Below are 12,255 nucleotides of genomic sequence, written 5' to 3'. Positions count from 1 at the left end.
TAGAACATACCTTTATTATTATTAGGGCCATAACCATAGGACAGATTCTTCAGTTTTTTTTACTTTGCACTTGTATTTCTTGCGTATAAAGTTTTAAAAGGTTGACAACCTAGCCCCGCCCCTAATCCCTACCCACGCTCCACCCCCAGTCCACCGCTCCTTTTGGTGAGTACCTGCACTTATTTTTCTCCATTTAAAGCACTGATTGTTTACAATATAAATATGCAACTTGTTAGCGTTGTAACTGCATATATGTAACTTTTTAGCATTTTCAGCCTATCTTATGTACCTGTAACTTTATATATGTAACTTCTTAGCGTGTTTAGTCTATCTTGTGTACCTTTTGTTACTTACCTGGTACTTTTGTAACGCGCTCTGATTCGGGTAAAGTTCGCGCTACATAAAACTGCATTAAATAAATAAATAAACATATATCCACCACACTTCAAACCAAAAAACGTAAAAGACATTGTCATTTACAACGTCAGTAGCTCTAACTCTCCCAAATGCACGACCTATTGCATTGCAAATGTTTGTTTTTTTGGTGGGAAAGAGATGGGGATGGAGAGTCTAAGTGCTTCGGCAGAAAGCCGTACCCCATGGGCGTAGGAAGTGTGGGGGACGCGGGGGATATATCCCCCCCAGATTTTGGAGTGGGGGGGACACGTGGGACAAGGGTGGGGGGGACGAGGGGACAAAGGAATTTCCCCTCTCCCTTCTGTTATCGCAGGGCCATTAGCACGCGAAAGCGCTACCTAATGGCCCTGCACTTGACCTGCCTGGAGTCAGAGGCCACCCGCCCTCTGCCTTTTGTTATGCTGCAGGAAGGCTCAGCCGTTCTGGGAAGGGCAGAGAACGGAGAAAAAATAAACGCTGTCTCTTTTCCTTCATGGCAAGGACCGTGTCCACTACTCCTGATCTGCCTCTGGCGGCTGCCCCCCTCTCTTTATTCCTCCATCTCTTTCTGTCTCTGTCTCGCTCCTGCTTACGTGCTGATTTCAAGAGGCAGCTCTTAAGGTACTCTCTCTTGCCTCTCCTTTTCTTTATTTGTTCCCCTGTGAAATTGATCCAAAAAAGGCTGAACACTTTGGCTGTAAATGTCCTCATTTTCTGACCGTTTTCTATTGAAAAGAAAAACCTCGGAATGGAGAAAAAAAAATAGTTAAATACCTAAATAAAGCAATACAGAGTGGACAGCAGACAGGCCAGACTGTTATTTACACCCACACACATTAGCGCCACTTTACAGAGTTTGCCAGTGAAAGCGCTACTTTCTTTTTATCTTCTTTCTTTGAACAACATTGTTTTCCCAGGGTGGGTAAGTGCGCCATTCCTAAAGGGACTGCAATACCTGGTTGACGGGTCGAGTGGAAACGTTTAATATGATCGTTTTCAACTTTTTAATTATTTTAGCTTATAAAATGCGGCTCTGTGTTTGGGGATGTGGTCTTTTTTAAACCAAACTGCATACATTTTGAAAGGATATAAGCAAAGGACATTGAAAGGGGTCCCTTCCTGGTCCTGTAGCCATGTCTTGAACTTTTCAGGCAAAATCACTTACTGATTTCTGAATAATGAGTTTAAAACCGTTAAGGTAACCATGTTTTTTTCTGATTACAGTTCACATGCTTTGCTTATTCTTGCATTCCCTATGAGTGTTTGCTTTTCCCAGGGTGTAATTCATTTTTTTTCAGGCAGCATTTTACTGTTGTCTAGTGCATAATTTGAATTTAGTCGCAGCACAATTGAGTTGTGCTGAAGGCAGTGCGAGTTTCTCTCAGTGGGGCAGTATGGTGTTCAGTGTGGGAGAGAATGTGGCACTCTGGCCAGAGCTGCTGAATTTGGAACTGGAGAACCATGTTCAGACCTTCATGACCAGTTCACCCTACCACACTCCTGACAGAGCTTATTCCGATGCTACACCTTAGAAGGCCCGATAGACCTTAAAAGGCCAGGTGTCTTAGCACCCGCAGGTTGACCTGTCCACCACAATCCATAATGCAGTTCACTTCCAGTGTTACGGGCAGGCATATGAAGAAGCACATCCTAGATCGACAGTGAATCTGTCACTGAGGTCACAAGACCCTTGAGGCCAGTCCACCTCACCCATTGGTACCTCCATTGGCCTTTTTCCAGCACTAGCAGTGCAACTTGCCAGGGGTTGGCAATGTAGGATTTGCATGCACACCAAACTTAGGGGGTGATTATAATGGCAGTGGGACCACCACATCACCCCGTCGGTGGCGGTCCCACCGCCATTGGTGAATGCGTCACAGCCCGCCATATTACAATGGCGGGTGGTTACCTGGCGGTCGGAAAGACCAACCACCACGCACCCGACGGGCTTCTTGAGCCTGCCGGTGTGGTGGAGGGGCTCGTGGTTCCTACAATGCTGGTGGTGCCTACCATGCACCGCAGCAGGGATCACGATGTCCGTTACCCGCCAGCTTATCAATGGCGGTTCACCTGCCATGGAAATGCTGGCGAAAGGGACATTGGGGGCCCGTAGCAGGCCCCTTTACCCCTGGCCCTCAGACATGGGTCCTGGGGGGCATCTATGATGCCCCACAACATATCACTGCACCATGTGGCAGGCACCGATATATTTAACATGTTCCTTTTTTTTTTAACTTTGCGACAGATGATGCAGCCAGCAGCACCTGCTGCAATGTAAAAGATAGGCACTGCGAACACCGTAGTGGTAGTCGCATTGTAATGCCTATCGTGGGGCCTCCACCTTGATGGCCAGCGGTCCCATTCCCTGATTCGATGGCGGTGGTACTGAAGTCCGCCTGCCATCGTAGTCAGCCCCTAAGTTTGCATTTTATGAATATGATTCAGCGGGAAATAAATTGATGTTTGCAATTTAATTGACTTTGGTTGGCCTCTTATCTATGAGATTTCCCTGTTGAATGTGCCTTTACATTATACATTTTTGGTTGTATGAATTGATTGCATACTGCACTCTCCTACAGGTATTAATTTAAGTGTCATTAGGAGTGTCTGGGACCAATTCTTTTCTTAGGAATTATTTTCTTTACTAACCTTTGCAAAGGCCCCTAAACTTCACAGCAACACAAGTCACATTTCTTTTAGTAATTTGGGATCCGTTTGAGCTACAAAATTGTTTTGGAGGAAATCGTTAGATTATGCAGGAGATGATGTATTATGTGGCATATATGATACAGCCACAGTTAAGTGGAAAACATTTTTCCACTTAATTTTGCCCCAACATTGTAGTTGATCAATTTGTAAGTTCCCCAAACCCAAAAGTCGAGTTTGGGCACAATTTGCATTTTAAAAGCAGCCCTATAACACAGGGCTACTTTTAAACTGACCTCAGGCTTCAGCAGTGCACACATGCAAGCGCATAAAGGGCTGCTGGCCTCTAAACTGCCATGCCTTATTATATTCTAGGGACTTAAAAGTAGTTCTAATCCCCCTGCCCTATTATGTACTAGGGCCTTATAGGAGAGGTCATGCCAATCATAGGGGTACCCTAACCCATAGTGAACCCTAGTGTATGTAGGTGTTTTCACTGTATTTTTAAGTGCCAGAATAGCACTGGCTGTTTAGGCAGAGGCCAGGGTCAGTCAGTCAGGTACCACCAGTACCAGTCAGCAAAAAGTTGGGGAGTGCCCAGGGCAGCTTTGCAACACTAGAGAAACACAAACTCAGAATGTAAAACTTAACACCATGGTTGGGGGGTTCTCTTCAATAATCAGAATTGATTTCTATCCTAATGAACCCATTTTCCAACATTAGGATAGGGAAAGACTGGGGAAAAATCATAACGTTCTAATCTATACATTGAAGTTTTTATGCAGCTCTTTGATGACGGTTAATAGCTCACTGTTCAATGTTAGGATTTTAACTTATAAACTTCAAATACCAAAAGAATATCTCAGACAAAAGCAGTAACTCACTGACCTATTGAATTAAAACTTTCACTAGACAAGCCTTCGATCTCTCTCAAAAAAAAACATTAATCACCAAAGTTATCTTCACATTTTTATTGTTGCCTGAAAATTGCTGGAGACCAGGAATGCAGCAGCAGGTACTTTTCAAACCCTAATGCACTTGCAAACACGACGCCCCCACCCTAAGTCAGCGGCCTTTGTTTGCTTTGTGCATTAAGATGCAAGATTCATATATATGTTTTTTTTAAACATTTGGTCTCATTACTATATGAATGTAAATAACAATAAAGCATACATGCAAACTGTGACTACATGCCTGCTTTTCTCAATATTTCACTTCGAAAGTATGCGATTGTATTTGTTTAACGGGCGGTGATTTGTATAGGGTCACTGGAAAGTGCACAAGGTTGTCCCTGTCCCCCCCCAGAATTTTAGTGTCTCCTACGCCCCTGCCGTACCCCACTTCACGCTAGATATGTTTAAAAAGCTAACATGTCTAATAAAACTCTTCCAACTAAGCACGACCCCTGAATGATAAAGTGTACTTCAACGCCTCGGAATGAGGGATGCACGAAACGCTATAGAAATGCAAATACAATTATTTCAAATTGTATTTGTTAAAAGGATTGGATGACATGATAAATTCCACGCAGCCTAAATATAGGCTGCCCTTCGAAAATAAATTCGTACGTCCAGTTTGTAGGCACCTGCACTGAAAGAATACAGCTCGTAAAAAATACACACACTGATACGGCAGTAAAAATAGAAGAAAGACTCGAGTGTCGCGTCTCTTCGGTGTACTAATTCACCCTGGGGAGAAACACCTTCATGAATGGAGGTAGATTGGTCACGTGGTCTCCAAGGCAACGAATGAGCGTTCTGCATTCTGCGGGCACTTGATTCAAACTGGCACCGCTGCTAGTGTAGGGAAGTGCCTTCGGTGTGGGTGACCGTCTCCGGGGTGCAGCGGGGACTGTGCGCTCCGCTTCATGGGAAGGCCCGCAGGGCCAAATACGGGGGTTAGGGGCGTTTACAGCGCTGGGAAGCCATGGAACATAAGATTATTGGACCCGGACCCTACCGTGCCACCAAGCTGGTGAGTCTAAGGGGTGACAGGCGATAGTACTGGTAAACAGTGTTTTGCCTTGACTTCTTTTTTCCTTCCCCCTAGCTTCTGTTATCTGAGCCTTTAGTCCTTTGAAATCCTTATTGTGGGGTTGCGCCGTGTCCCTTGTATTTGTGTATGTACATAGTGCAACTCCTACAAGTTCGAAGCAACTGTTTTTGTTTTTTTGCGACACACACACACACCTTTCTCATGGAGAGGGTATATGCTTTATTTCATGTTTGGGTTTCCGAGAATTATGAGGGTTTCTCCCCATTCCAGGCTGGACTTCTCGTGTGTCTTTAGGAAAGCGGTCCTTCCATTGCGCGTAAGGCCAGGTACATTCGTGCCCCTGGATATGTAGTTCACTGTCATACATCTCACGCTATCGGGTTAAATGCTACTTCTTGCATCTTTCCTGTTCACTTTAGCAGTGATGGTGACTGTGTTTCTCTGAACTCATTATTCGGATATACATTTGATTTTTCTCTCTCAAATGTAAAAATATTTTCTGTAATATATGCCATCTCTGCGTTTGTTAGTATGGGGAATAGGGTTGTGTTGGTTGACGCCTGTATGTATGCTCATCCGTTTTATGGGTGGTATCCATTTACAAAAACAACCTAGCTAGATGACACCATTTTAAAGTCTAATTTAATACTTCAATAATATTTTAAGGAAGAAAACAGAAGAATTCAATGCAGTTCTACAATTGAACGCCTGTTATCTCGCATAATTCTGTGACTCTGCTCATAAATCATCCTCTCCTTTCCTTTAAACCCAAGAAGTTCTAGCCCTATATTGATCCCACCAATTAACTTGCATTATTCCCCAAAAAAACCTATTAATGAAGTATCTAAGTCCTAGTAGTCAAATATACCATAGAAGAAATTGAATGTAAATGCCTAGAAAGATATCCCTGAAAGTACAAAACTAAACCTAGCAACCAATTAAACGCTGGATTAACCAACTAACCTTGGGTTGCAGAGTATTCTGCTTCTCACTGTAAACACTTTCAATCAGTCAATCATTTGTAGAGCGCACTACATACCCGCAAGGGTCTCAAGGTGCTGGGAGGTGGGGGGCCGCTACTGGTCAAACAGCCAGGTCTTGAGTAGCCTCCTGAAGGTCAGCAGGTCTTGGGTCTGTCGTAGGCTCAGTGGGAGGGTGTTCCAGGTCTTGACGGCGAGGTGGGAGAATGATCTTCCGCCGGTGGTTGTTCTCCGGATGCGAGGGACGGCGGCGAGTGCGAGTTCGGCGGAGCGGAGCTGGCGGTTGGGGATGTTGAAGGAAAGTTGTCTGTTGCGATAGGCTGGACTGGTCTTGTGGAGTGCCTTGTGTGCATGGATGAGGAGCTTGAAGGATATCCTCTTGCTGACAGGGAGCCAGTGCAGGTTTCTCAGGTGGGGAGTGATGTGGCTGTGGCGTGGTACGTCGAAGATCAGTCGTGCAGAGGCATTTTGGATGCGTTGCAGACGTTTGATGACCTTAGTCGGGGCTCCCACGTAGAGGGCGTTTCCGTAGTCGAGTCTGCTGCTGGCGAGGTCCTGGGTGACTGTTCTTCTTATGTCTGTCAGGATCCACCTGTAGATCATGCGGAGAGTGTTGAAGCAGCAGGAGGAGGAGACGGCATTGATTTGCTTGGTCATGGAGAGCGTTGAGTCGAGGATGATTACCAGGTTGTGTGCGTGGTCGGTTGGTGTCGCGGCTGTCCCCAGTGCCGTCGGCCACCAGGAGTCGTCCCAGGCTGACTGGTTGGTGCCGAGGATGAGGACCTCCGTCTTGTCCGTGTTCAGCTTCAGTCGGCTGATCTTCATCCAGTCAGCGACGGCCTTCATTCCTTCATGAAGGTTGTATTTGGCGGTGATGGGGTCCTTGGTGAGGGAGAGGATCAGTTGGGTGTCGTCGGCGTAGGAGATTATGTTGAGGTCGTGCTGTCGGTAGCGCCTCATCAGCGGTAGTAAGTGCTATACCGTACTAGAACAATTTTCTTATGAGAAGGGGGGGGGGGGACCTCTGAATCCCGAATCAAGTCACAGGCATCCCCAGCCAGAAATGGAGCAGCCTAGCAATGAACAGCAACGAAAAATTTGGCAGTCAACCTTGATCAGCCGTACCAATACCTGTGTGAATGACAGTAAGGAATGCCTCTACCTGGGTAAAGACAAGTATCTTGCCACCCCTTCTCACTGTCTGCATGCCACAAGGATGCTGTAACATTGAGTGCAAAAAGTCCTTATCTGCCTTCAATTTGTGCCTTTTTTTTTTTTGTTTGGCGAGTCTATAAAAGCCTGGAAACTGATGATTTTGCTGCCCTCTATGCTTGCATCCTCCATTTTTCCTGCGGCTGTCAACACTGCCTTATTCATTGCGTATCTTGACCACTGCTTGGGCACACTCCCAACAGATTCTCAGTTTGAAGGGAGTGTTTTTCATTTACTGCACACTCATAGTTCTGGTAATTCTGAGAGAGAAGTTCCTGGCAACTTATTGTGCTTGCAACAACTAATCCTAGTTACTTCTCCTTTCGTTGCATGCCTTTGGGAGGGTAAACACACGGGTTCTGAAAAGTAATTTTGTAAGAGAGTCGTGTTTGCATTGCAAGAAGAAAGCTGCAGGCAGTGGCCAAATGGTTAAGTTAGATAGTTTTATGATTTTGTGTGATTGTTGTTACAGGCTGACATAATTAATTTTAATATAATGTCTGATTTTGCATAATCAAAGATTAGTTTTTATTCATTTATCATTGTTCGAGGTAACGCCCCCTTCCCTAAATCACCAGTACATTTGTTTTGCATTTTTAGTGCTATTGCGCCTATCCCCACTGCTGTTTCAGCTCACATTGTTCGTGTAAATTAGCAGCCAACAATCATGCAAAGAAGTATTTTGAATGAATTTTTTTTTGATTATTCTTATTAGCTTAGATTTTGCTTACGGCGTTTCACATAATAATTGGTAAGTGGATGAGGAGCTCCACTACATTTAACTGTGCGCTTTAGGTAGAACATTATTCTGGTTTTAGCCCTATAATACATTTTTTTTCTGTGGCTGGTTGTAGGGTGGGGTCTAATGGCAATGCAGATGTTTCATTGTATTGACTTGCAGCATTTATATAATGCTTTCTAGCCATATCTGGGGCACTGAATTGCTTACCTACATGGGCAACAAGCTCCGTCGGGTAGGGTGTGTGATTGGAAGGATGTTGTCTTTTCTTTTATCGAATGTGAGAAGTATTTCCATATAGTGCATGATGACCAGGGAAGTGTAGTTTCCAGCTGTGTGAAGCAGTGCTTCGCAGTGTGGTGGATGAAGTGGCTTGAGAGAGAAGCGCATTTTATGGTTCTCAGTAGGCTGCCAGCTCTTCAGGTCATTTCATATGACCATAGACTATTTAGCTGGTTACTGCTCTTGGTTGTTCAACCCTATACTTTTCGTTTTTAATCCTGAGCAGACATTGGTTGGAGAGAGGAAATGCTGGGATGGGCTCTGTTACTTTCCTCCTATAGCTGAATGTCATTGTGCGAAGTGAAGAAGCAGTCATACTGTGTAGCTAGTTGGGACCTGCAGTTATGGACTAGTTTATAGCCCTCACATTGGCCATCCTTATGTGATGGATCTCTTCAGTTATGCCATGTCTTTTCATTAAGTTGGTGATGGCACCTGTAGCCGATATGGTTTTTTTTCGAGTGAAAGAGGATTAAGCTATAGTTTGCTGCCGATTGCGGAGTGTTATGGTATTAGTATTGGTGTTTACATATGAAGTGACCTTTCTATATAATACTCAGGCTAACTATAGGCTAGCTGTTCTTAGCTTACATGGATATAGAAAGTAGTGTACTGGTTGTCTATAAACTGTAAATTGAACTTGAAGGCTCAGCTATCTTTCTGAAGTCTGCCCTATGGTTGTGGCGTGATGTGGGTATATGGGAATGATGTAGGCATCTTGGGAATAAACATGTTTTCAACTGTTTCAAGTGTATATGGTCCTAGATGTTGGCTGGTAGTAAGTTCCATAACTTGGCGGCTAATAGTCAGAAAGCTGTGCGGCCTATGTGTTTCTCAGTCAGATAATATGATGATTTGTGGTGCAAGCATGGAGTGCAATGTCCTATTATGCTTGTAGGTCTAGTTGTTCCTTTCCTTGGGAGTCTCTGTGGACAGTTCATAGTCCCTTGAGCACTGTCCATTCTTAGGTGAAAAAGGAGTCTTGTGGCAGCATTTTGGATTATGTGTATTGTGTGTATGATGAAGTTCGGAGCTCCAAGGCATAGGCTGTTGGCATAGTCAAATTTTGGGATTGTGTGGTGAGGATGGCTTTTAGTTAATGTTGCTACCTAAAGTATGGGAAGACACAAAAGTGTGTTAATTGTGTAGAAGATACTCTGACGTCGTTGACCTGTGCTATCAAGGAACAGTCTGAATCCATTGTTACCCCTAGGTTGTTTCTTTAAAAAAAGAAAAAAATATTTAAAATGTTGCTGTAGGACCTTTAGTTCCTCGGGCCTTATGGCGGTAGGTTGTATTTTTGTCACTGTGCACAGATCATTATTCCTGTCTTTACTGTGTTGAGCTTTAGACTGTTACTGCTCATCAGTGTGTTGATGGCAGGCATCCTGTTTTGAGTTGGAGAGGTGTTCCGGGCCATCCATTTTTTTTTTTTTGTTAGAATGATTTAGGTGTTATCTTTAGCTCCATAGCTGTAACATGCGAGGTTGAAAGCTTTAATCCGGTTTGGTAAGGGTGTTGGGTAGATGGTAAACGATAGAGGGGATATGATGGACCCCCAGAGGGATGCCACAGTGTAGGGTGTGAGGAGCTAATGGGAAAAGTGGTACGTTAACAACACTTTTTTTTCTGTCTCTGAGGTAAGAAGCAATCCATTTGACAGCATTTTCATGCTTTCCGAGATGATAAAGGCTTGCTAGTAGCTTATAGTGCTGCACAGTTTTACAAGCAGCTGATAAATCCAGAAGCAATAGGGTAACCACTCTGTTATTTTCCACTAAGAGTATAAGGTCATCCCAAACAGATAAGATGGCTGACTGAGAGCCTCTGCTTGGTTTGACATGTCATTCTCTTCTCTAAATTTTGAAAGTTGAGTTATCACTGCTATTTAATTTTTTTCCCCTAAGAATCGTCCATTTGATATAAGCCTGTAGTTTGCTGGTTTGCTGGGTCGAGGGTTTTTGTTTTGAGAGTAGTCTAATGTAGGAGGTCTTCAAATAAAAAACATTTAAAAAAAGCAATGTTTTGCCTTTCCAATTTCTTGAGATACATTTTTGGGGGATTTTGTTACCAAAGTCTTGCAATTATGGCGTTTGTGTTTTGCCTCTGGATTGTGAAGTCTTGTGGATTTACTTTGAAAAGCGGTCTGCTTAAGTTATTTGTGTGACTTTTTATCATTCTGTAGGTTCGCTTACAGTGGCTTACAGTCATTTTGTCTAGTTCATATTTTGGTTTTTCCCCACTTGCTTTTTTAGTATGTTGAGTTGTTTTTTGTTTTCTTTATTTTGATGTCATTAAATCATTTGGTGGTCTTTTTGTGATTAACCCTGGATGTGGTAGGAATTGTCCAGTGCATTGGCGATCCAGTTGTAAAAGGTGTATGTCTCAAGGTCTCATTTTTTTGGGTGTTCTGAGTTTGTGGCGGTCTATTTTTCTAATATCTATCTGAGCATTTGTTGTTGGTAGCTTCTTATGTGTTTGAATTGTTTATGATGATTGATGTGTTGATCTAGAAGGGGATGATGTTGTGGTAGCTCCAGCTTACGGGGGAAGTTGTCTGTTACTGTGACCTGTTTCAAAATGGCAATTATGACTTCCAGCAGTGTGAGTTGAGGCCGAAACAACATTTTTTTAAAGGTTTCAATGTTGGTTGTTATAGCTGTTGAATTCTTCATGTCAAACCCACATGTTAAGGTCTCCTAGATTGTTTAGGTTTGTGTACTTCAGATGGGTGTTAGTTACAGTGTCTAAAGTTTGTGTTATTGAATGACGGTGTAATGAAAAGTTTCTTCCCTGTATTGTAAAATGTCCAAAAAGCATAATTTAACATCCTAGGTCCTTTTCCAGGCCCAAACAGCCAAACAGAGAGCACCCTTAACCCGACACCCTTTATCTGGATGCTTGAAACCCATGGTTTAAATAACCCTAATTATCCTTTGACCTGGGTCAATGGCAACCGTAGCCAACAATAGAAAGCCAGACCCTAAACCCTAAGTGTTTAATGCGCAACCGGGCCTATCTGGTCGCGCTGGACTGGGACAAAGTTAAATGTTCAGGCTGATCGCGATGGAGCGCAGGCCAGCGACGGGGACCAGGCTTGGTCCGCTGAGAAAGTACTTTGTTTTGCGACGAAGACAAGATGTGGGGTGCAGAGGAGGCGATGCATTGGTCCCAAGAGTGATTGTGATGCGCTGGCTCTGAGCTGTGCAAAGTCAAAGATGGGTCGGAAATGGTGTCACTTTGCAGTTGGTGATGCGTCCGAGCCTATCATCGCAATGGCTGTGATGCGCCTGCATTTGTACAGATGTCAGTTCCGAGCTGCTACATCGACAGCGGTGCATGGGTTCTGCTGGAGCAGCACTTTAACTCACTTACAAGGGCCCAGGACTGGATTGGCACCATTTGACAGGGCATACTCACAGATTGCAGACCCCAGTGCTGAGGTAGTTGAGTTGGAAGTCTGTGTTGTCCATGAAACTTCAGAACAGCAGGCAAGCCAACAAGCCCTTGGAGTCACTCTGATTCTGGATTCAAGTGATGTGGGTCCAGTCCTCCAGGCAGAGAGGGCAGCAGATCAGCACATCAAGAAAGCAGTTCTTCCAGCGCAGCAGTCCAGGTCAGTGGCAGTCCTTCAGCAATATATCAGTCCTTCTTCCTGGCAGAGTTTCCAGAGGCCCAGGCGTGCATTGAAGTGGTAAGGTCAGAAGTCCAGTTCTTATACCCAGTGGTGCCTTTGAAGTGGGGGAGACTTCAAATAAGGGCTTTGAAGTGCACATAAATCCTCCCTTGCTGCCCTGGCTCTAGACTCAATACAGGGGGTTAAGCAGTCCTTTGTGTGGGGACATCTTGTTTAGGTGTAAGTGTGATGCTGTGCCCAGCTCCTTCCTCCCATCTTGCCCAGGATGGCCCCATCAAGAGTGGCTGGCCCATAAGTCACACTTAACCTCCCTTTGTGTGGCGCTGTCTGGAGAGAATGCACAAGGTCCAGCTGTCCCTCACTACAGG

At 44.3% G+C, this 12,255-nt stretch overlaps 1 protein-coding gene across 2 annotated transcripts in view; it reads left to right on the top strand.

The window, feature by feature from the left end:
- Positions 1-4,808: 4,808 nt before the first annotated feature.
- The window catches only part of DEPDC1B (DEP domain containing 1B), a 274,836-nt gene continuing 267,389 nt past the window's right edge, over positions 4,809-12,255 (top strand). Inside the window, exon 1 of one of the 2 annotated variants that reach the window (XM_085631495.1) lies at positions 4,809-5,016. In XM_085631495.1, coding sequence (XP_085487621.1) covers positions 4,969-5,016 — 48 coding nt within the window. In that variant the 5' untranslated portion in view covers positions 4,809-4,968. The remainder of the gene's footprint in view (positions 5,017-12,255) is intronic. The other variant, XM_085631491.1, reaches the window with a different exon arrangement.

The sequence above is a fragment of the Triturus cristatus genome, chromosome 2_1, assembly GCF_964204655.1.
Source record: "Triturus cristatus chromosome 2_1, aTriCri1.1, whole genome shotgun sequence".
Classification (NCBI taxonomy): domain Eukaryota; kingdom Metazoa; phylum Chordata; class Amphibia; order Caudata; family Salamandridae; genus Triturus; species Triturus cristatus.
Note: the sequence above shows the minus strand (reverse complement) of the source record. Positions and strands in the feature narration are given on the sequence as shown.